This window comes from Vigna radiata, chromosome 11, assembly GCF_000741045.1.
Source record: "Vigna radiata var. radiata cultivar VC1973A chromosome 11, Vradiata_ver6, whole genome shotgun sequence".
Taxonomy (NCBI): Eukaryota; Viridiplantae; Streptophyta; class Magnoliopsida; order Fabales; family Fabaceae; genus Vigna; species Vigna radiata.
Window position 1 is genome coordinate 17,415,686 of NC_028361.1, and position 21,814 is coordinate 17,437,499.

Consider the following 21,814-nt stretch of genomic DNA (forward strand, 5'->3'; position numbering starts at 1 on the left):
CAAAAAGTTTCAGGTGTCGCACATCAGGCTTTGTTCTCGACCATATTTCTTCTGGTGTTGAATCTGATAGTACTTTCGTGGGACATCTATTCAGGATATAGGTTGTTGTACCAACTACTTCACCCCAAAGGAACTTAGGCAACTTCTTTCCTTTAATCATACATCTGACCATGTCTAATATCATGCAGTTTCTCCTTTCGGCCAACCCATTGTGTTGAGAGGTATACGGTGTTGTGACTTCATGTCTAATTCCCTTGCAGAGAATTTACTCATGTTTGCTGAATTGAACTCGCCCCCACCATCAGTTCTAAGAATCTTGATTTGGTAACCCGATTGCCTCTCAACCATGCAACAAAATTGAGCAAAGTATGTATAAGTTTCTTTCTTTTCTTTAAGTAAATAAACCCAAATTTTCCTAGAGAATTCATCTACAAAAAGTAAGAAATATTTGTTACCTCCTAGTGATAACACGTCAAATGGACCACATACATATGCATGAATAACATTCAACACGTGTATTGCCCGTTTGTAAGCATGCCTTTTAAAGACATTTCTAGTATGTTTACCAACAACGCATCCTTCACACACTTTGCTTGGAACAGCGAAATCAGGTATACCTCTCACGAGATTTTTATCTCTCAATTGGCACAAACTTCTGAAATTTAGATGTCCAAAACGATAGTGCCAAAGCCACTCTTCTGTGTCCGTGCCTTCTGCAGCTAAGCAATGTATATCAACATCATTCAAGTTAACTTTGAATGTTCTGTTCTGATCAACAGGTGCCTTGATTAGCAATCGTTGTTTTTCATCATAGACTTCAATGTATCCTTTTCCCAGATTCATAGTGTAATCCTTTTCGAGAAGTTGACCAAGGCTCAGGAGATTACTCTTAAACGTGGACACATAGAGAACATTGTGTATGAAGACAAATTTTCCATCTTTCCGAGTGATTAACACTTTGCCTGAACCTTCTGCTCGTATTATACTGTTGTCTACAAATCGAACGCTGCTTTTGATGCTGGTATTCAAGTCAATCAGCCAACTTCTGTTCCCCGTCATATGGTTAGAACATGCTGAGTCAAGATACCACGACATCTCCTCCTGAACATGATTCGTTTCTCCGGCCAAAGACACGTGTTCTGTTCGAGACTTATTCGTTGACACCTCAAACTTTGCATGTTTTGTTTCTTCGTCTGATGACACTTGTTCCTTTGCATGTTTCATTTCTACATTTGATGACACCTGTTTTGTCTGGGCAGTCTCTCTACCACATCTATCCTTGTCTCTGCTTGTCGTTCTTGTCAATGACTCACCACTTGCTTTAATCCAGTTACCATCGCTTCTTTTATCCGTAACCAAACTCATCAAAGCAACATGTTCCTCTTTCGCAAGGTTCACCTCATCGTTGTGTTCTTTCTTGACATTATCATTGTGCCAACACTCAGATGAATAATGTCCAAATTTATTACACGTAAAACACTGTATATTTCTCTTGTCGGGGTTCTTTCTTCCACCTCTGCCTCTGGGCTTTCCTCTACCTCTGCAACTTCCTTGTTCATTGCCTTCAGCATCTTTGTTTTGTTCCATACTATTTCTGCCTCCACGACCGCGATACTTACCTCTGCCTCTGCCTGTTCCACGATTCTTGTAAATCTTGGTTTGTAGAGCTTGGCTTTGTGCAGTTTCTTGCTCTGTGGCTTTCCTCTCCAACAGACGTTGTTCGTGGACTTCAAGTGAGTTTTGTAACTCTTCAACCTTTAATTTCTCCAAATCTCTGCTTTCCAGAATGGCTACGACAATGTGGTCGTAATGAGGTGTTAGGGTCCTCAAGATTTTGTGAACTATCTTCTTGTCCTTAACGATCTTGTCACATGCACGCATTGCATTGATGATCACTTGAATCCTGCCGATGTACCCTTCAACAATTTCCTGTTCTCCCATGCTTAGAAGCTCGTACTGGCGTCGCAGCGACTGAAGTCTGATTTCCTTCATATTTCCAGTAGTTCCATAACCATCTTGTAGGATTTCCCATGTTTCTTTAGCCGTTGTCACCTTTGATACTTTCTGGAAAATTGCCGGCGAAATGCATTGATGCAAGATCATGCGTGCTTTGTAGTCTAACTTTCTGTTCTCTTTGTATGCCTTCTTTTCTTCATCCGTAGCACTCTTTGCAGGTTCTTTAAACCCAATTTTCACAACTTCATCAATCTCCTAGAACCCGAGTATTGCATCCATCTTGACACTAGCAAGCTACTCTGAATCAGCCCAGTCATTTCAAACGTGAGAAGAAAATTCTTTACTGCACGAGATCTTGCTTTTTACAGAGCCTCCCAGGTTCTAAACCTTGCTCTGATACCACTGATAGCGTATGCAGAGAAAACAGAAACGTATAGAGGAAAACTAAATGAAACAGAGATAGAGAAACTGAGATCTATTTCTCATAAGCTGAAACAGTACATATATACAGAAGGGTTGACAAAGACAAAAAAAATAATCGTTAATGACCGTTAAGGGAGTTTTGATTTAAATTCCTAACAATGTAAAGTTAATTCCCATCTGTCTAACACTAGTACAAAAATCATATTTTATGACGTACAAAAACAAACCGTGACGTACATAGTTTTGTACGTTATAATATGTCTACACATTCATTTTATGACGTAGCAAAAATTTACGTAACATGTATTGTTCATGACGACATCTTAATTATATATCTCTTTAACATATATTTGGGGATGTTGTAACATGTATTTGATTGGATTTAATATGTGATTTTTGTTCTTATATATCATTCAATTTAATTAATTTATTTTTACCTAATTTAGAATCTTNAATTTATACTTCAATTATTAATATATTTTTTCGAAAAATATAAAATTTATAAATTTTCTTTCTTATTTATTGAAATACATTAATTTAGTAAATTTTTGCTACATCATAAAATGAATGTGTAGACCTATTATAACTTACAAAACTATGTACGTCATAGATCATTTTTGTACGTCATAAAATATGATTTTTGTACTAGTGTAAATCAAACGATAACCTAGTAAGATTAATAAGCAGTGGACTTCACCTTAGTATTATATATAGGTTTGAATTAGTTGCTAAGAACAGTTTGTACCCTTTACTAGGGTTTCGTAAAAGGAGTGGACAATTTCTTGTTAACTTTTATGTGTCTTTTGGCTATTGGTACTTAATGTCACTACTTTCCTTTTCATTTATCACAATACTTACATTTATCTCTTTTTTTTTTTCTCCTCAGCATTAGTTCATTCTTGAATGAAAAACAAATATAAAATCTTTCAACAAGTACATGCAAATATATCTAATTCCTTGTATAGTATTGTCTATTGTGATAGAACGTAAAAGTTTTTTTTCTTTTTTTTATGATGATGATGGCTAACTTTTTTTTTTTTTTTACAATAATAGCTCTCAACTATACTTTTTATTGTATTTATAATTTTTATTAAAAGGAACATACAATTAAATTGATTAAAGTAATAACAATTTTAGTATATATATATATATATATATATATATATATATATATAATAAATAACCATTTTATTGTTCAACCTAATAAGTAGTCTGAAAAAACTCTAACCTCTCAAACCTCCTCTTAAAAAGAAGTTAGAGTCTTTGACCCACTACAAAATTTTAATTAATTTCTATATATATTTCATAAAAGACTTATATGTATGAACTTACTTGAATCTTGACTTAAATTATTAAATTATTATTTATCAAAAATTTATTGTCATATGTTTATCTAATTAAAAATTATTATTTTTTCCTTTAAGTGTATGCGGTTAATTAGAATATAATTTTCCGAATTATAATATGATTACATATTTTATATATAAATGTAAAGAAAGAACCAAACATTTGTTAATTATTCCTACCAAGAAAGAGAAATCTCACGTCGTTAATTTATTTATTTTTTCTACAACATCTTTATCAGGTAGACTTAAACATGAAAGATCTTTAATGTTTTATAGCCTAAACGGACAGAAAGAAAAGAAAAAAGGAACTTAATGATCTTTAGCAACCACTCAGAAAACAGAAAATATATATACTTATAAAACGCAACTTTCTTTATTAAAGCATGTTATCTATAACATCAGCCATAACGTCATTGTCAACTCTTGAAATTTTATAATTTTAAGCAAAGAATTTTGATCACCATCATTAAAGTTTCTGATTTCTCTCACTCTCTCTTTCTTACATGTGTGCCTCATTTTGATACTTTTCAGTATATAGAACTGCTAAAGGTGATTAGGAGCATGAGAATCAGATGAAGTTCGCACGAACAAATAATATGCAATTTGGAAAATAGAAGAAAGATTTGAAATGAAACTTTGTCACATTATCAGCCAACGTGTCAAAGTTGGCGTCATTAAAATTCTTTTCTTAACAATGCTCATACAATGGCACATAGCCACTCTTTCTTAATTACTATATACAAAAAAGATGATAAAGCAAGGGATATAATTTCGTTATTCTTTAAACTATGTAAAAGGTAAAATTATTGTGATTATGGAATATCATATTGGGTGGGATGGTTGTGAATAAATTGAGTTTTGACTCTCGGACTTCCACGATACTTGATATTGACCATGCTGAAAAAGAAACTGGGGTCATTTATGTGTTAGTTTTTCTTCCAACCAAGATGGTTTATAAGCAAGAGTCTTGTGTTAACATATTATACGGTTTTCAAAAAAAGAAAAGTAAGAAGCTTATAGAGAAACAAAGTAGATACAATACTATATGTCTTTTACTTTTTATTTTTAATATCTATCGAAACACTGACATCATAGTGGAAGATGTTGATTGACGTTGGAAGAAAAACAAAAGACGTTTGTTGATGTTGAAAAATTGGTATTTTAGACCTTAATTAACGTTAGAAATTGACATTTTCAGACATTAATTGACTTCAGAAATTGACAATTTCAGACACGCTAATTAACATCGAGAATTAACACTTTTAGATGTTAATTGAGTTCAGAAATGATCAATTCTGACGTCGAATGAGATGACATCCAAAAATGCACTTCCAAACGTCTCCCTTTGTTTTTTTTAATAAATGATTCATTTTTATAATTTTACCAAACTTGAAAAGCAGAAAACCAACAAATGTAGTCCAGTTTCATATACCGATAAGTCACTTTTAAATTTGTATAAACTAATTAAAATTAAAAACTAAAGCTATCACAAGTAAAAACTTAAAAACCATGGGAATGTACCTAACTTAGATTTGTATGCACCATCACTCATAGAATGAAGAAAGAGTTGTCATTTTGTCAATCCTTACTATATGTGTTAGTAGTGGTGTTACAATAGCAGTAGTGGTGGTGAATGGTGTTATAATGAGTAGTGTATACTAACTATTTACATGTGATTTTTGGTTTTGATAGTTATACATAATTATTATTTTTTGTTGAGACCATGAAGGTGAGGTTGACGTGGAAGCAATGAGTGGATGGAAAAGATGCTCTCGGTTTATGAGTGTTTGTGGTGGGATGGAGGTGTTTAATGATTTTCTTGAGAGGTTTAGCCAACTCTAGATAATGGTGGCTAGAGGAGATCACATGGGATGCTCTAGCCTTGACTTGAGACAACATAACATTATAATTCTCAAAGTAGGTTTGTAAGGAGGGAGACACCTCTATTTATAGATGAAGAGGGCTCCAAAGTAGACCAAAACACTAAAATGTTATTGCACCAAACCTTAACCATATCTTGATGAAGGAGAGTTTACCATATGACACTTTAACTTTTAGAAAAAGTCTCCACTCCTAGAATGCCATGTGGAAAGTCACGTTAACAAAAGTTTTCTACTAAAAAAATGACACATGATCACTACTTTTGTAAGAAAACTCTCCACTAAGCTTCCTATGTGAAAAGCCACTTTAGCAAGTTCTCCACTAGAAAAATGGCACATGGACACTACTTTTGTAAGGAAACTCTCCACCAAGAGCTTGCCACGTGGAAAGCCACTTTAGCAAAATTTTCCAACTGGAAAAATGACACATGACCACTACCTTTGTAAGAAAACTCTCTACTAAGAGTTTTCCATGTGGCCACCATGTCTCACGTGGGACACCCTCCACCAAGCTAGGGTTCCAAAATTAATTGTCTTATCAAATGAAAAGCTTTGAATCGAAAAGCAAATAGAGCTTTGAAACATTTATTATTGTACAAGTACATAGATAACTGAAGATATACTGACATCTTACCAATTGCTTTATCAAAAGTAATTGATAAGCATCAAATACAACCACCCTTTGCTTTACTGGTACAACAATTAATAATAAATTAATTGTTTTTCTTTTTCTTTATCAAACTTTTTGGTTTTAGGATGGAGTGTGGTTTGTTAAAATGTAATTGATTATTGAGTGGGGACTGCAATAGCTTATGAAATTGCATCAAACTTGATACTGATATAGGGTTTTCTGAGCTTGGTGTTGGCAGAGAAAAGGAATTCTCTCTTTTTGTGTTTTTACAATTGATTTTCTTTGTGTGAAAGAGAAAGTGTGGGTCGTAGTGCTTTGTTTTGGCGAATTAAATTCTTTTTAAGAGAGAGAGATTTCTCTTCTCATTTGTTTTAGTTGAAAACTCGCTCTAAGGGTGAAAAAAGTGTTTTAGATTTTTTTTTTTTAGGTTTCTACTTTCTACTTTTTACTTTCTTGTTAAGCTGAGAAAAGAAGAAACCATATACACATCACGACGTGAAGGTGCTGGTATCTTAGGAAGACAAACCGAGACGAATCATAAACGAGAAAAAAATTGGATTATTTACTTGCATCTATATATTTCGCTTAGGTAGTAGCTAAAATCAAGTTAAAAGAGAATATCAGAATGGTAGACTTCATCTAGAGAATCATAGAAATGATTAAGGCTAAGCAAGCAGGCAAAGGCTACAATAGTTGTTCCTCAAACTCATTCAACAACCATCAATAGTGGCCAATATGCAGTAACCGTAATAGGTTTAAACACTCAAAGCACTACGGTGAACAAATTCTGAATAACAATGGTACTTTCAATGGTAATGGCAACGGGGAAATATGCAGGGTGGCTTTAACGCTGAAACAAAGAACTTCTACCGTCGACCTAGTGTTATGTGGAAATAAATGTTAAATAATGGTTGAATTTTTTTTTACGCGATTAGCATAAAAGATAGAGATGTAGAAATATTAAATTAAGTCTGTTAAAAAAGTAAGAGATGTAAAAATAACACATTTCTAAGTTTGTTAGAAAAGTAACAGATGTAAAATTACTAATTTATTTAAGTCTGTTAGAAAAGTAACATATGTAAAAATATCACTTTTATTTACAAAACTAAATCTGTTTTTTTTGAACAAACTTGAATTAACAAACTTAATAAGTCTATTTTGCACTAGTGATTGTCTTACATGTTAAACAAAATTGTTCAATAACTGTACACTACTTGACCCTTAAATACAAGACATACATATTCCTAATCTATTAAAGGTATTCCGTGATTGTCTAAGACAAAAAATATTATTTCACCTTGTATAAATAATTTTAACTCTTCTTAAATGTGTTTAAACCATTACTAAAAGATACGTCATCGTGTCTAACTATGCCAAAATTTTCACGTGAATTGAACTAAAAGGTATTAACTATTGTTGATTGGAAGAAATATAGGATGATATTAATCCATTCACGTACCATATTGTGAATCCATGTTTTTTTTTTTTTAAAAAAAAGAAAGAAGAATATGAAGAAAGAAGATTATTAACTGTGAACATAGAAAAAAAATGTATTACATTATTATATAATATAAGGTAAAAGGAAAACAAAAAAGAAAGAGGACGAAAATATATAAATATATATATATATATATATATATATATATATATATATATATATATATATATATATATAATAGATTGAATTAACAATAATTAATTTCAGTAGTTGGAGAAAAGCCAGGATATACTTTATATTAAGTGGAGTGCATCATACTTCATTTAATATTTTAATGCTTTTTAAAGACAAGTCTTTTGTATTTTGACACGTGACGTCAATATATAATCAGCTGAATATTTGTTGAAAAGTTTTAGAATATTATATCATCTTTAAACCTCTCTTTAATATGCAACTGTATGATAGAATATAGCAAATACCGAGAATATATCCTCTTTTTTTTTAAACATATTTTATTCCTCCCACTCATCCTTTCTTTCTTCCATTAAACACCATTTTTATAACCTAAAATAGACCCATCTCTTCTATCAAAATTTCCAAATTTATATAAACAAAATAAATATGATTTTGATGTTGCTGTTAATTAAGACTAAGATTCAATTATAATATATAAATAAATGTAAATTTTATTTTAACAATTGCTTTTACCATATACATAGTTTTGTTTTAAATTCATTTTCTAAAAAATGCGACTGAAAGATTTGACGATGGAGAAAAAATGGCGTTTCAATATCTTCCTCTGGTTAGAAGGGTCTACACTTTGGAGGAAAAGAAAGTGATATAGGTTCTACCTAAATACACTTTTTATCCTATTTTGAATAAAACAAACAGAAAATTTATGTCAGTATATAGATAAAAATATTATATATATATATTCTTTCGTTTTCTTTCTTATTATATAACCTAATAAGTTACATTTCGAATTATATTTTCTTTACTTTTTCCTTCATAAACTAAAAATACACAAAATATAGAAGATAAGATCTAGCTTAGCTTACTCAATTGAATATAATTTGCATTCTAAGGTCAATATCACTTCAGTAATAAAAGACATTACTGACAGTCAGAATTTCTCAAAAAACATCATAAGTAACTGATAATTGTTATTTATATAATTATTTATAAATAAATAACAAATATAGATAGCAGTAATTTCAGTAACTAATAATCTTGAACTCCAATTTAACTATACATTTGTGTTGCAAATATTCATAAAATAGTTTTTTCTAAAGAAAAATACTTCAAAAAGTATCCTAGAAACTGAAAGAAAACCTAGAAAATTCCAAATATAAGATTGTACGAAAATATAGATATACCTTGTTATTTAGGGCATAGAGGTGGCTATTATATATAAAGAAAATAAAAATGAGAAAAAATGTGAATGTTATAGTTGAAATTGGAAAGGAAAAGGTATAGCACATGAAAGTGAGTCCATGGTGCAACAATGGCTTTTTAGGGAAAGAGGACAGCATTTGAAGGCACTAGGTTTGTGGTGAATAGGCACATGACACATATAAAGCTCTTTGGGGAACCCTACTTTTTCTGTCAAACAGACACCACTAAAGGAGAGAGTACCCTCTCAAAAGAAACTAAAGTTAGGCAAATCAAATAGTTTTTATCATGGTACCTTTCTTTACCATTTTCTAAACTAAATTTAATCTAAAACATTAGGTCAATATATATATTTTTTATATGATTTTTTCATCATAAAGTAAAATTTCTTTTTCAAATTTGGATATAGTGTATTTTGACAGTTTTAAGTATGACATGTGAACAAGTTATGAAAAACTTTAAACACTCGTTTTTGTTAAGAAATAGTCTAATTCGTTTTTATAAAATTGATTTTTAAGGTAAAGTTTACATTCATTTTATAAACTGTAAACTTATCTTATTTATACTTGACGTGAGATCTTCAACATATCATTCTCTCTATGTGGAATTATATACATCTCAAATGTAGAACTAGATATTAATTAATGATCTAATAGTTATTCAATAGTTGGTGACATAATAGATTCAACAAATCTCTCTATAATAAGTGACACAATAGGATAAACAATAAAAAATCTCGCTATAATATGCTTTAACTCATGGTTTTGATATTATGTTAAGAAGTAAACTTTAAATTTGATTCAATCTAAAAAAAATTGCTTGTAAGGTGAAGTTTACACTCATTTATATATTATAAACTTGTCTTATCTCTAGTAATACGAAATCTCCCAACAATTCAAAAATATTTTCTTAGTATAAAATGAAATTTCAAGACACAAAATAGAGCATATTGCACCAATTTTTTTTATCATAATTATTCACCCCAAACTCCATATTAATAGAATAATAGTTATATTTTTTTTCAGCAAGAATATATATATATAAAAGCAACAAATCATTTTTATAAGCTTTAAAAGTATATATCTTAAATTTGATGCAGTATGTCCAAATTCAATTGAACCACACAGGAATATAATATAGTAAAAATAAATGTTTATAAATGAAATAAAATAAAATATTCAACGTAAGAGAAAACACATTACTTAATTAAAAAAAAAAAAAACTTATGTATTCTTATTAAAACTAAGGACTCATCTACATTATATATATGCATGAACAGAGTAATAATAAATTATATCCTTCTCTTCTTCTGAAGGTCCATCAAATTACTTCTTGAAATTATAGCTATTAATCACTCGATTACGCCCGTAAAGTTATAAAATAATAAATGCAATACTTATTTTTTATAATTATTTATTAATTGAAGTTATAAAATCAGCACCAGTCATATTATTCTTTTATATTGTAAAATCAATCAATTTAGTCACTAAAGGTTTCTTACTTTATAAGTCGTTTTGATTAATGTGCAAAAAGTCATAGATTAAATTTATCAATAAATTTTAAAGAACAAAATGATTGATAACCATAAAAAATTATAGACTAAAGTAACCATTTCTTTAGAAAACAAAATGTGCGCTTGGAAAACAAGATGGGTGCAAATGTAGTTGAAATAAATTATATTAATTAGTTTAACCTATATTTTGTGAATTAGATGTGTAAACTTATGAATTTGAGTATTCACTAGCTTCAAGTATGCTTGTCATACTAATAAATATGATTTTAAATATTAATTTCATACTATAAAACAAATACTAATTTAGTAACTCACACCAGAAAGAAAATGGATTGAGGTAAAAAAAGAAATGACACTCATATTTTAATGCTTTCCTTTTATCTCAAATAAAGAAAAATTTTAATAAGTATAAATCTTGATAATGATCATTTGAAAATTTAAGAAAATCATATATTGTTAACTTATAATATTATAGGATAAACAAATTAACTCGACACCACTTGTTGATCTTGAAATGATTTTTCTCTCAAATAATAAGGCAGGTTGAGTTCAAATTCATTCAAAATATATTTAGGCCATTTTTACCATAACAACTTTATAAAAAACGAAAACAAATTATACTAATTTTTATAAGTTAAAATTAATTCGCATATAGATTAAAATTAATTTTTAGAAATTTATATATATATATATATATATTTTTTTAACATGATATTTTTAAAATATAGTTTTTCTTTCAATTTTATTTTGTTCTTATTGAAAATTTGGTTAAAATATAAATTCTAATGCTGCAACAATGACAGAAAGTAGAAAATAAAAAAGTCTATGCTAGCAAAGCATCTTATGACCCAAAGATGCAAAAATCTTAGCAACTTTACCAACTTTTACTATTAACCAACACTTTTCCATTATTTTTACTGTTCCAAAAATTGATTTGGTCAAAAAATAATTTATGCTTTCATCTTTAAGTACTATTGGATATGATGAAATCCAAATTGGGTCCCTTATGCCTTGTTTGGTTTTACACCTTCACTCGCTTATTTAGGTTAAATTTAAAACATACAAATCACTTCTTTGCATAAAAAAGAGAACACTGGAATCTTACAAACACTTCCCTACAAGTTGCCAATGCTTAATGCCACACTCGTGTTTTTTTCTTTTAAATGAAAATGCCTTGCACTAAGTTATTTGGTATGAATGAATATATTTTTCCTTCACTAATTAATAGATGTATGTAGATAGGGTGATATACTATTTGTATGTGACCGAAGATCTTTAGCTATGTCAATTATATCTTTTGAGTTATTTAAGACAAAAACATAATATTGTTTATTGAATATATAATATCGGATAGTTTGTAATCAATAAGATTATTGAATGTTTCATGAATTGATTACTTAGTCAAATATCAAGTACTAGGTATGTGAACTAAACTTTCTATACTAGAGACTGCATCAACTTTGATAACAAACCCACTACTTAAACTAGAATACCGTCTAGCGATCTCTTATTATGTTTGTTGAGGACATTCTCTTATAGAAAACTTACTTAAAAACTATTCTAATTTCTCACAGGTAAGTTAGTCATTGAGCCTCTGAACCAATGGACCTGTAAATATGGCTCATTCAAGTGAAAGCTCATGATGAATGAGATAAATCTATAAATAGTATTATAGTCGTAGTTTGACTTTCACTTTTGCATTTAATTCAGATTTGACAAAAATATCCGACCAAGTACTAACTTAAGCGTTAAAGGATCTTCTGTAGGCACATACTACAAAAATTCATGAAATTACTGATGAAATTTTACCGGCGAAAATAAATCTGTTGGTAAATTTGAATTATCAACAAATTTTTTATATTTTAATTACCGAATGATTCATTACCAAAATATGTATTATCAACATAATAATTCGCTGGTAAATTCGCCGATAGTGAATGTTTCAATTAACAATAATTATTTTCTCAGTAAATGATATATGTATTATTGACGGAATAATCTATCGATATATCCATCGATAAAGAGAGTGACAAATTTTCCGCTCAAATTTTGCGTTCAGTGTCATTATATACACGTGTTCAGAGCTTTTTCATCTTCTCAAAGATTCACATTCAGAGCTTTTTCGTCTTGTCAAAGCCTTCCATCACCATTGCAACCCGCCATTGCTACAACCTGTCACTACTACAACCCTAAGTCTCATCATTGTTGTTCCCTACCACCACATACAACACCATTAGAACCCACCATCACGATTACAATCAGTGCCGACGACATCTTTCTTCCCTCATCTTTCTCTCTCAGATTTGAGAATCACCGAAAAACCTTACCATGTTGAGAACAAAGCCCTAAACATCATTAACATGAGACTTTTTCCTTCTCTGCATGATACTGTCCTGTGATTTTGAATCGTGAAAATAAACTAGTTGTTGTAATAGTTGTTTGAGAGTTGATAACAAATATCACAGAAATAAAAAAAAATAAATGAAGAAAAGAAAGAAAAGATGAGAAAAAAAGATGAAGAAGATCCCAGTGTTTACTAACAAATTTTAGTAACGAATTTTCATCAATAATTATAGTCAAATTTACATCATACATTAAGTTCCTAAATAACAATATAATGTCAAATATTAAAAAAAAAAACTTTAAAAGATGAATTTTACTTTTTCATAATGATGAACTTTACACAAATAAACAAATTTAAAGTCTACTCTACTTTAATTTATTACATATTATATATAAAAGGGACATTTTAAGGTGAGTAATTTTATTAAATATAATAATCTATGATTAAATGTTAATATATTTAAAATATAAGTAAATAATGTATTTTTTTTTTTATTTTACGTATTAAGCTATATAAAATTTTACGTATATGTTACCATTTCTACAATACAACAATATATTTAGGATGATAAAAATAGTTTTTATTTCTGAGTTAGTCCCTCAACTTATTAAAATTTAACGAATCAGGTGTGTATTTTTAACTTATTAGTATAGTATATATTTTAATCAATTATGTCTCGTCAAACTAGTGGGTCGAGGAGTTAAATCCAACTTGTCCATTAGTCTTTTTTTCTCTAAATTAAAAATAAAAAATATTTAAAAGTGAATTTTTTTGCGTAGGGACATTTATTCCATTATATTAAGGTTCATATAAAAAATATAGCCAGGATTTAGATGAACAAAGTATATTCCTTTTTGGTTTATTACGTAAGCCTTTCTTCTTCTTCCTCTTGGAAGCCTAAATAGTTGGGAAACGAAAGAATCCTTTATAAACTGGTCACAATTATTTTATGAACATACTATTTTTGTGTGAGAAAAAAAGTATAACATTACATGCATAAATTTTATTAAAATTTTGGAATTTCAATTTTTAACAATTAAATTTTCTAAATTCATTTTAATAACTCTTATCTCTATAATTTAAACATTATAATGAGTGAAACATGATATCTGATAGTAAAGTTGTCATTTTTGTCTTTTGAATAAAATTAATTTATTTACTAAAACTAATTAATTAATCAATACTTTTATTTTCAAGAAAAATAATCAACCTCAAGTCTTTGAAGAATCCGCTCTAAGACTTATCTTTCAGCTCATAAATTCTGGGAATCATAAGTTTGATAATCATAACACTGATTCCTTTATCTATATTACTATTATAATTTTAAAGTGTCACTTTATCCTTTAATCATATTTTTACCGATCGAAATTTATAAAAAAGGAACACAACTAGAGATTTTTATTGAAAGTAATTAAATCAAATACATATCCTTAATATTTGTATTCTATAAAATAGAAATTAAAAATAGATGAAATAATCAGGGAAATTCTCAACTAAGATTTTAAATTTGATTTTGTAAAAAATGTAAAATCTCATAAAATAGCCTTTTAGAAATAGTGGTGGTTTATAAAAAGTGAGACTAAATTATTTTAACATTAAATGATTTTAATATAAATAGTTTTGTTAGGAATGAATTTCGTTATTTTAAAATATATATAATTTTTCTAGAAATTACTTTTCTAGAATTCTATGACTTCTTTTTAAGAGTTCTCACTTTCTGTTAATCTATTTGATGATTAGAGACCGCATGATTGATCTTCACGGTAAAATTTTCAAGTCTAACCTATCAATTTCTGCAAAAGAGTAAGTTGATTTATGTTAGTCTATTTTTTCTTCCTTTGCATGTGTATCATCTATGGTTGCATGTATGTGACTCTCTACTAATTAATAGTTTTAACGTCGTACCCTAATCATGACTTCGTTGTTTGTAGGTATAAATAATGTCCTTTGATCTGTGAGAGCTGTTTGGGATTATATAGGGTCATTTCAGTCGTTTAATAGGTAAGAAAAACTAACTACCACTTTTGATGTTGCTAATGTTTTGGTAAACTATGTTACATTCTTGATTTGGTTTGAAATTGAATAAACTAGTATATGGAGTTGTTGAATGTGAGCTTGCTGAATCTGCCACTAGATAGCTTGATTGCATGAACTTGGACTGAATATGTAATGTTTGATATGGAAAGGACCTTGCAGTGATTGCTTGTTGAATGTATCTGTTTTTAGTTGCTTGAATTGGTGGGATTGATGTTATTATGAGTTGGGAATTTGCTGTTGAAATGCAGGGTGGTAGAATGATAGATTTATAGTTGGTTTTTTGGCTTGAAATTTGGGGTTTTTACAGGTCAAATTCTTGTGAAATTATTTTAGGAATGAACTTGATGTTTGGAGTCTGTTGTTGGGTCATTTGAGATTTGGGTTGGACTTTTATTTTACAGAAAATGTGGGCTTTAATATGTTCAAATCTGTTGTGAACTTTTGAGTTGTTGGTTTGATCAGGTGGACCTTATTCCTGACCAAATAAACAAATTGGTATTGAAATTAAGTCAAAAACATGTTTTTGAATCAATTCTAGTGTTAAGAATACCAATTTGGTCATTTGGATAGGTTTTAAGTGCATTTTCATTAGATTTAGTAGTTGTTGTCTTCTGGTATAGCATCGAGAGGCCTTGTGTGGTGTTGAGCACTGCCAAATTTGAAAGCTACTGAGCTCTAGGGCACTAAGAGCACTTCCTAACGCTGAGCATTGTGAAACTAGAGAGCTCTCTAGTTTCTAGGCGCTTAGCGGTGACGTTGAGTTCCACTTCTTCACTATAAGTTTTGAATCTTTTTGCTTTGTAATTTGCTAAGGGAGAGGTTATGTTGGTTGGGCGAGCATGTCTTCTTGAACTGTGGCGTTGAGGCCGAGAAGCTGGCGTTGATTGCGCCTTGTGGTTTGTTTATGTGCTTTTGTTCCTTTCTTTAATTGAAGTGAGTTAATTTGTATCATATGTATGTTTATCATTAGATTAATATTAATGATGCTTTATGAAATGAAACTTGAATGTTAGTATGTATGGTAGTTATTCACACATAATGTGTGGTTAGGATGATTATGAATGTGATATTAATGATGAATATGGTATACGTGTTTGATGTAGTTCCATGGATCCCGTTGAGAGATTCTCTGGTGGTGTTCAGTAGTGCAATGTATTGATGTATGATGCATCCATAATAGGGATGATTTTGACACTCTTAATAACTTCCAATCTCAAGTAGAGAGGGATTATGTAGTGAAGTGTAGTAAGAGATCCTTAGTCTGATGGACATGTATTGAACATAAATGTTTGACAGATTAACCTTGGTGTGTGATGGTTTGATGTGGATGGGTTGTTTCACCACAAACGGGGCACGTCTCCTAAGATGTTCGACATCAATACATGTATTTAGATTATCAAGTCTAGAGGAAAGAATTGTATGACTTAGGATTGCTTGTTTTACCTGTTATATGTCTAATTCTATAAACGTGATATATGATTAGTTTTGGTACAAGTTTGCCTCTTTTTTTTTTTTTTCAGTTTGTTTGTTTGTGTTTTTCTTTTTATTTACAATGATTATCTTAATATTGTGAGCAGATAAAGATATTTTAGTTAATCCAATAAAGATGCTGAAGTTAGACTTAAATTTCCTGTCCTATTAATTGTTTGTAAAACCATAATAGACTTTTGCATGTAAAAAATTTGTCTTCTCATTTTTTGGAAGTGATATCTCTTTTAATAGTTGTATACTATTAAAATGGGATGAGAAATTAAAAAATAGTTAAAAGAAAAAGTGTAATAAAGTTTTTGTAATAAAATTAGTAAATTTAGTGTTCCTCCACACTAGTAATCATCACATAAAATAAAACAAGTTTACGATCCTTAAATTTCTAAAAGAGAAAAGTATTTACAAAAGTATATAAAAATTGGAAACTTTTTATCTAACACTAACATTCCTTATAATGATTTTTTATATAGTTTTTTAAATAAATAGAAATAATAACTCTCTTTTCCTGACCCTATATATTGTCTTCCTTCCTTCATTCCTTTGTGCCTTCCTCACTTTATAACTCTGCACTTTCTCTCGTGTGACTCTTCTTCTCCACCTTCACTTTCTTCACAAAACACATCAAAATCTCAAATTTTCCTCCGATGATGCCCCATCAGCAAGAAAACGCTGTTACACCTGACAATCCAGCAATCCCCCACCGCCCAGAGAACCGCTCCGTCCACGCCGAACCACCGTCGTCCGCTGCCAATCACATTCGTAACGCCAATAATTCTCACCAACACCCACAACCAAATATTTCACCGCCCAGATTTTCTGTTCTTCGTCAATCCCTTCCCCCAGTTACCCTCAAAGTATTTATCGTTTTCTTTTTTCATTCTCATCAATTATTTAGCACAAAGTTGAAAATAAAATCTAAAAATACCTTCTTTTCTCTCTCAAGCTGCCAAAATGATGAAAATATTCCTTCAAAATAACTTACATAAGAAGACACAGCAACAATTTGTTTCTAAAAAATCAACTAATTTATTTTTCAAAATATGAGCAATAACAATATATTTTAAGGAAAAATACAAATAGTTTGTATATTTTCATCTTATAACAAATAGTCATAGATATGGTTAGCTGAATTTTTTGTTGGTTGAGAGTGCAACTTTCTTTTTTTACATTGTTAATGTATGAATGTTAAAACCCTTGAAATGATTGAATTATAGCATGTAATTAATACCGTGTTTTGCTTAGCATGGTGAGTTAATTAACAGGGTGATTAAGTTTATCTAACGTTGTAATATTTCTGCATGCAGTTTGAGGATGTTACCTACAGCATAACTTTTGAAAGGGACAAGAATGGTTGCGTATCTTCTCCAAAACCAAAACACAAAAGGACAGTGTTGAATGGTGTGACTGGTATGGTGGGGCCAGGGGAGGTGATGGCAATGTTGGGGCCATCAGGTAGTGGCAAGACCACTTTACTCACTGCCCTCGCCGGCCGGCTCACCGGAAAACTATCCGGTGCCGTAACGTATAACAACCACCCTTTCTCAAGCTCCATGAGGCGCAACATAGGTTTTGTGTCCCAAGAAGATGTGTTGTACCCTCACCTCACTGTGATTGAGACTCTAACTTATGCTGCCATGTTGAAGCTTCCGAGAAGTTTGACAAGGGAAGAGAAAATGGACCAAGCTGAGATGATCATCCAGGAGCTAGGGTTGTCACGGTGCCGAAACAACCTTGTTGGTGGTGGCGCAGCCGTTTTCCGGGGGATTTCCGGCGGGGAGCGAAAGCGGGTCAACATAGGACAAGAGATGTTGGTAAACCCGAGTTTGTTGTTGCTCGATGAGCCGACATCCGGGTTGGACTCCACCACCGCCCAACGCATCGTGGCAATGCTTCATAGTCTTGCTCGAAGCGGTCGAACGGTGGTGACCACCATTCACCAACCTTCGAGCAGGTTGTTTTGGATGTTTGACAAGGTGTTGTTGTTGTCGGACGGGTACCCGCTTTTCACCGGACAAGCATGTCGGGCCATGAATTATTTTGAGTCCATCGGGTTTGGGCCCACTTTCAATTTCATCAACCCAGCTGATTTTCTGCTTGACCTTGCTAATGGTAAGTGATTTAATCCAAAATTTAAATGTGTCAAATGTATGTTTGATGTTGACAAAGGATTGTATTAACAATTTTTTGAAAATATATCCAACGAACTTTACTCAATTATATACTATAAATTGCTCTTAATAACTTCTGACAATATATTTATTATTATTTTTCTTTTAAAAAGTAAACATCCTTTGGTAGACTAATTTCTTGTTTATACTATTGTGCATGCATTTTAAAGGTTTATCATTGATGATCATTTAAGCACTATGTTAGTGTGAAGCTAAAACTTTACTTGATCCTAACAACGAATTTAGATGAATGATTAATTTAGCTTAATTCCATACAATTTAAACAAGATATTTATGATATTGGAAGCATCTTCGATCATGATTTTCGTTAGTTTGTTCGTAAAGACAAAAAAAGATCAGTCAACTTGACATGGATTGAACCTAGAGACATTCAATGATCTTTTTAATTCTTTAATTATTGTACTTTGTAGGTATAGTTGTTGATGTCAAAGAAGAAGAACATTTAGATCGTCTTGAGGATCAAGCTTCAATCAAACAATTTCTAGTTTCATCGTATAAGAAGAATGCATATCCTCTTCTAAAACAAGAGATTCAACAAAATCAGGGAGAAGTAGCATCTTTTGCTTCAAGAACATTGAGTAAGTGTAGTTTTTTAAATTCACGTTACATTATTTCTTTTACGAAAAATACGTGTTGACCTTTAAATGGATGTTTGGTAGGTCCTGAGAATCAATGGACCACTAGCTGGTGGGAACAATCCATGGTTCTACTCAAGAGAGGTTTAAAAGAGAGGAGACATGAATCTTACTCTCATCTTAGAATTTTTCAAGTCTTGTCTGTCTCAATTCTCTCAGGACTTCTATGGTGGCATTCTAATCCCTCACATATACAAGATCAGGTATCTTGTCTCTCAAACCTCTTTTCAATTGAACTATAATTAATATTTAAGTCTGATAGTTAATAACAGACTTAAAATTTATGTCTGCCGAATCTAAATTGTCGCAAAATAGACTTAAAAAGCACGAAATAACAGACTTAAAAAGTCCATTTTGTAGTAATGTACTCATAATAATGTTTATATATATATATATATATATATATATATATATATATATATATATATATATATATATATATATATATCCTTGAAACAGGTAGGTTTGCTGTTCTTCTTTTCCATCTTCTGGGGTTTCTTTCCTCTCTTCAATGCCATTTTTGCTTTTCCTCTGGATCGAGCAATGTTGATAAAAGAAAGATCGTCAGGCATGTACCATTTATCCTCGTATTATGTTGCTAGGACAGTTGGGGACTTACCAATGGAGCTTGTGCTTCCTACTATATTTGTGACAATATCTTATTGGATGGGAGGTTTGAAGCCTTCCTTAGTTACATTTGTGTTAACTTTATTGATCATGCTTTTGAATGTGTTAGTTTCTCAAGGAACAGGCCTTGCACTTGGGGCCATTCTAATGGATGCCAAACAAGCGACAACCTTAGCCTCAGTGACTATGTTAGTGTTTCTCTTGGCTGGGGGTTACTACATTCAACAAATTCCATTCTTTATATCTTGGTTGAAGTATATCTCTTTCAGTCACTATTGCTATAAGCTTCTTGTAGGAGTACAATACTCAGTAAATGAGGTTTATGAGTGTGAAGCAGCAGCAGGGTTACATTGTAAGATTAGAGATTTTCCTGCCATAAAGTGTTTAGGACTTGATAATTTCTGGAAAGATGTGCTTGTTTTGACTATCATGTTGATTGGATATAGAGTTCTGGCATATCTAGCTTTGAGGAAAAGCTGCTCCATCATTGATTAGATCAAAAATTCAAGGAAACAATACTCATTTACATGTTTCTTTTTTATATTGTTGCCATTAGGTGAAGTGGTAATAATTCTATTCAAGCTTCAAGATATGCATTTAGATCCTTAAATGATGCAACTACAATTTAGTAAACTTGTAATTCTAATTTTTAATGTATATTTTGGTGTAATTTAAATTGTAACAAATTTAAATATTTATTATTAGTTAGCGTTGGTCAAAGAAGCTTTACCAAATACTGAATTGTTTGTAAAAGATTTTTTTGCCGCTAAAATTAGTGTTGATAAAAATCCTAATCAAATTTGAATTAATAAAAAAATGAAATCAAAATATAATTAAAATAATATTTATAGATATATTTTTCATGTTATAAAATCCTATGAATGAGTCACAGTTATAGGTGTATTGACCTAGAGATCCAATAGGTATCTGTTCCATTGACTTTGTTTTTGTCTTTATATAATAATAATAATAATAATGATAAAAAAATAATATTATGAACATTTTTTTAAAATTAATTATAACCAATCTAAAAATTATTTTATATTAATTTTAACAATGATGAAAAATTTGTAGTTTTTCTTTTTTAACAATCGAGAACAAGCTTTTTGCGGGAATTTAAGAATAAAAAGAAAACCTTTCCGATCAGGTGTTCGATAGCTTGTTCGGAACCATTTGAAATATTAAATTTTGGATTTCATCTTTTGAATAATATTTTTTAATTCAAAAATATTTTTTAGAATATTGGAATATATTTTTTAATAAGTATTTTGAAATTTATTTTCAGATTTAGAATTCTCTTTTGGAACAATATTTTTAAAATTTCTTTTATATTTTAAAACATTCAATTCAAAATATAAAAAAATAATAAAATATTTTCATAAAATATTTTTAGATTCAAAAATAACTTTCGAAACTCTCAAACTGAAATATATTTTGCATCTTTGCTGGTTTGAATATTCTTAAAGACATTATTTAAATCTGGAAACAAAAAATATTAAAAATAAAGAGATGTACTTATTTTTATTATAATTTTAGCGAGAGGTAATTTGAGAATTGCAACTTTCATAGAGGTGCAGGAATAAGAAAATGGACTGCAGGAAGCAATACCCTCTACTGCACTGGTTGGGTGCAGTCTATCTCATAACATACAATCACAAAAACATTAGTTTTCTCCTATCCATTATAAATTAATGGATTAAATTATCTATTCATTTAAATTTTAGAATAATTATTTTTAAAATATTTAATTTTTAGTTTTTATTTTAAAAAATATAACATATGAAAATTAACACTTTCTAGTTAAGAATTAAGAATTTTACAAATTCATAATCAATTAACAAAAATAAAAAATGTGAAAATGTGAGTTAACTCGTCTTTCTTCTTAATAAATTTAAAGTTTATCAAATTTTAAAAT

General features: G+C 30.1%; 1 protein-coding gene across 1 annotated transcript; it reads left to right on the forward strand.

The window, feature by feature from the left end:
• The first annotated feature begins 16,980 nt into the window (after window positions 1-16,980).
• Window positions 16,981-20,487, forward strand: LOC106777183 (ABC transporter G family member 21). The gene is made up of 5 exons (XM_014664723.2): window positions 16,981-17,302; window positions 17,753-18,557; window positions 19,048-19,215; window positions 19,297-19,475; window positions 19,732-20,487. The coding sequence occupies exons 1-5, from the start codon at window positions 17,093-17,095 to the stop codon at window positions 20,392-20,394; spliced, it is 2,025 nt and encodes a 674-aa protein (XP_014520209.1). The 5' UTR covers window positions 16,981-17,092; the 3' UTR covers window positions 20,395-20,487.
• The last annotated feature ends 1,327 nt before the right edge of the window (window positions 20,488-21,814 follow it).

Excerpts from the sequence above, each read along its gene's own strand:
- LOC106777183 (XM_014664723.2), top strand. The coding sequence starts at position 17,093 with ATGATGCCCCATCAGCAAGAAAACGCTGTTACACCTGACAATCCAGCA. Across the intron at positions 18,558-19,047 it reads TCTGCTTGACCTTGCTAATG|GTATAGTTGTTGATGTCAAA; the intron begins GTAAGTGATTTA and ends TGTACTTTGTAG. Across the intron at positions 19,216-19,296 it reads TTTTGCTTCAAGAACATTGA|GTCCTGAGAATCAATGGACC; the intron begins GTAAGTGTAGTT and ends GATGTTTGGTAG.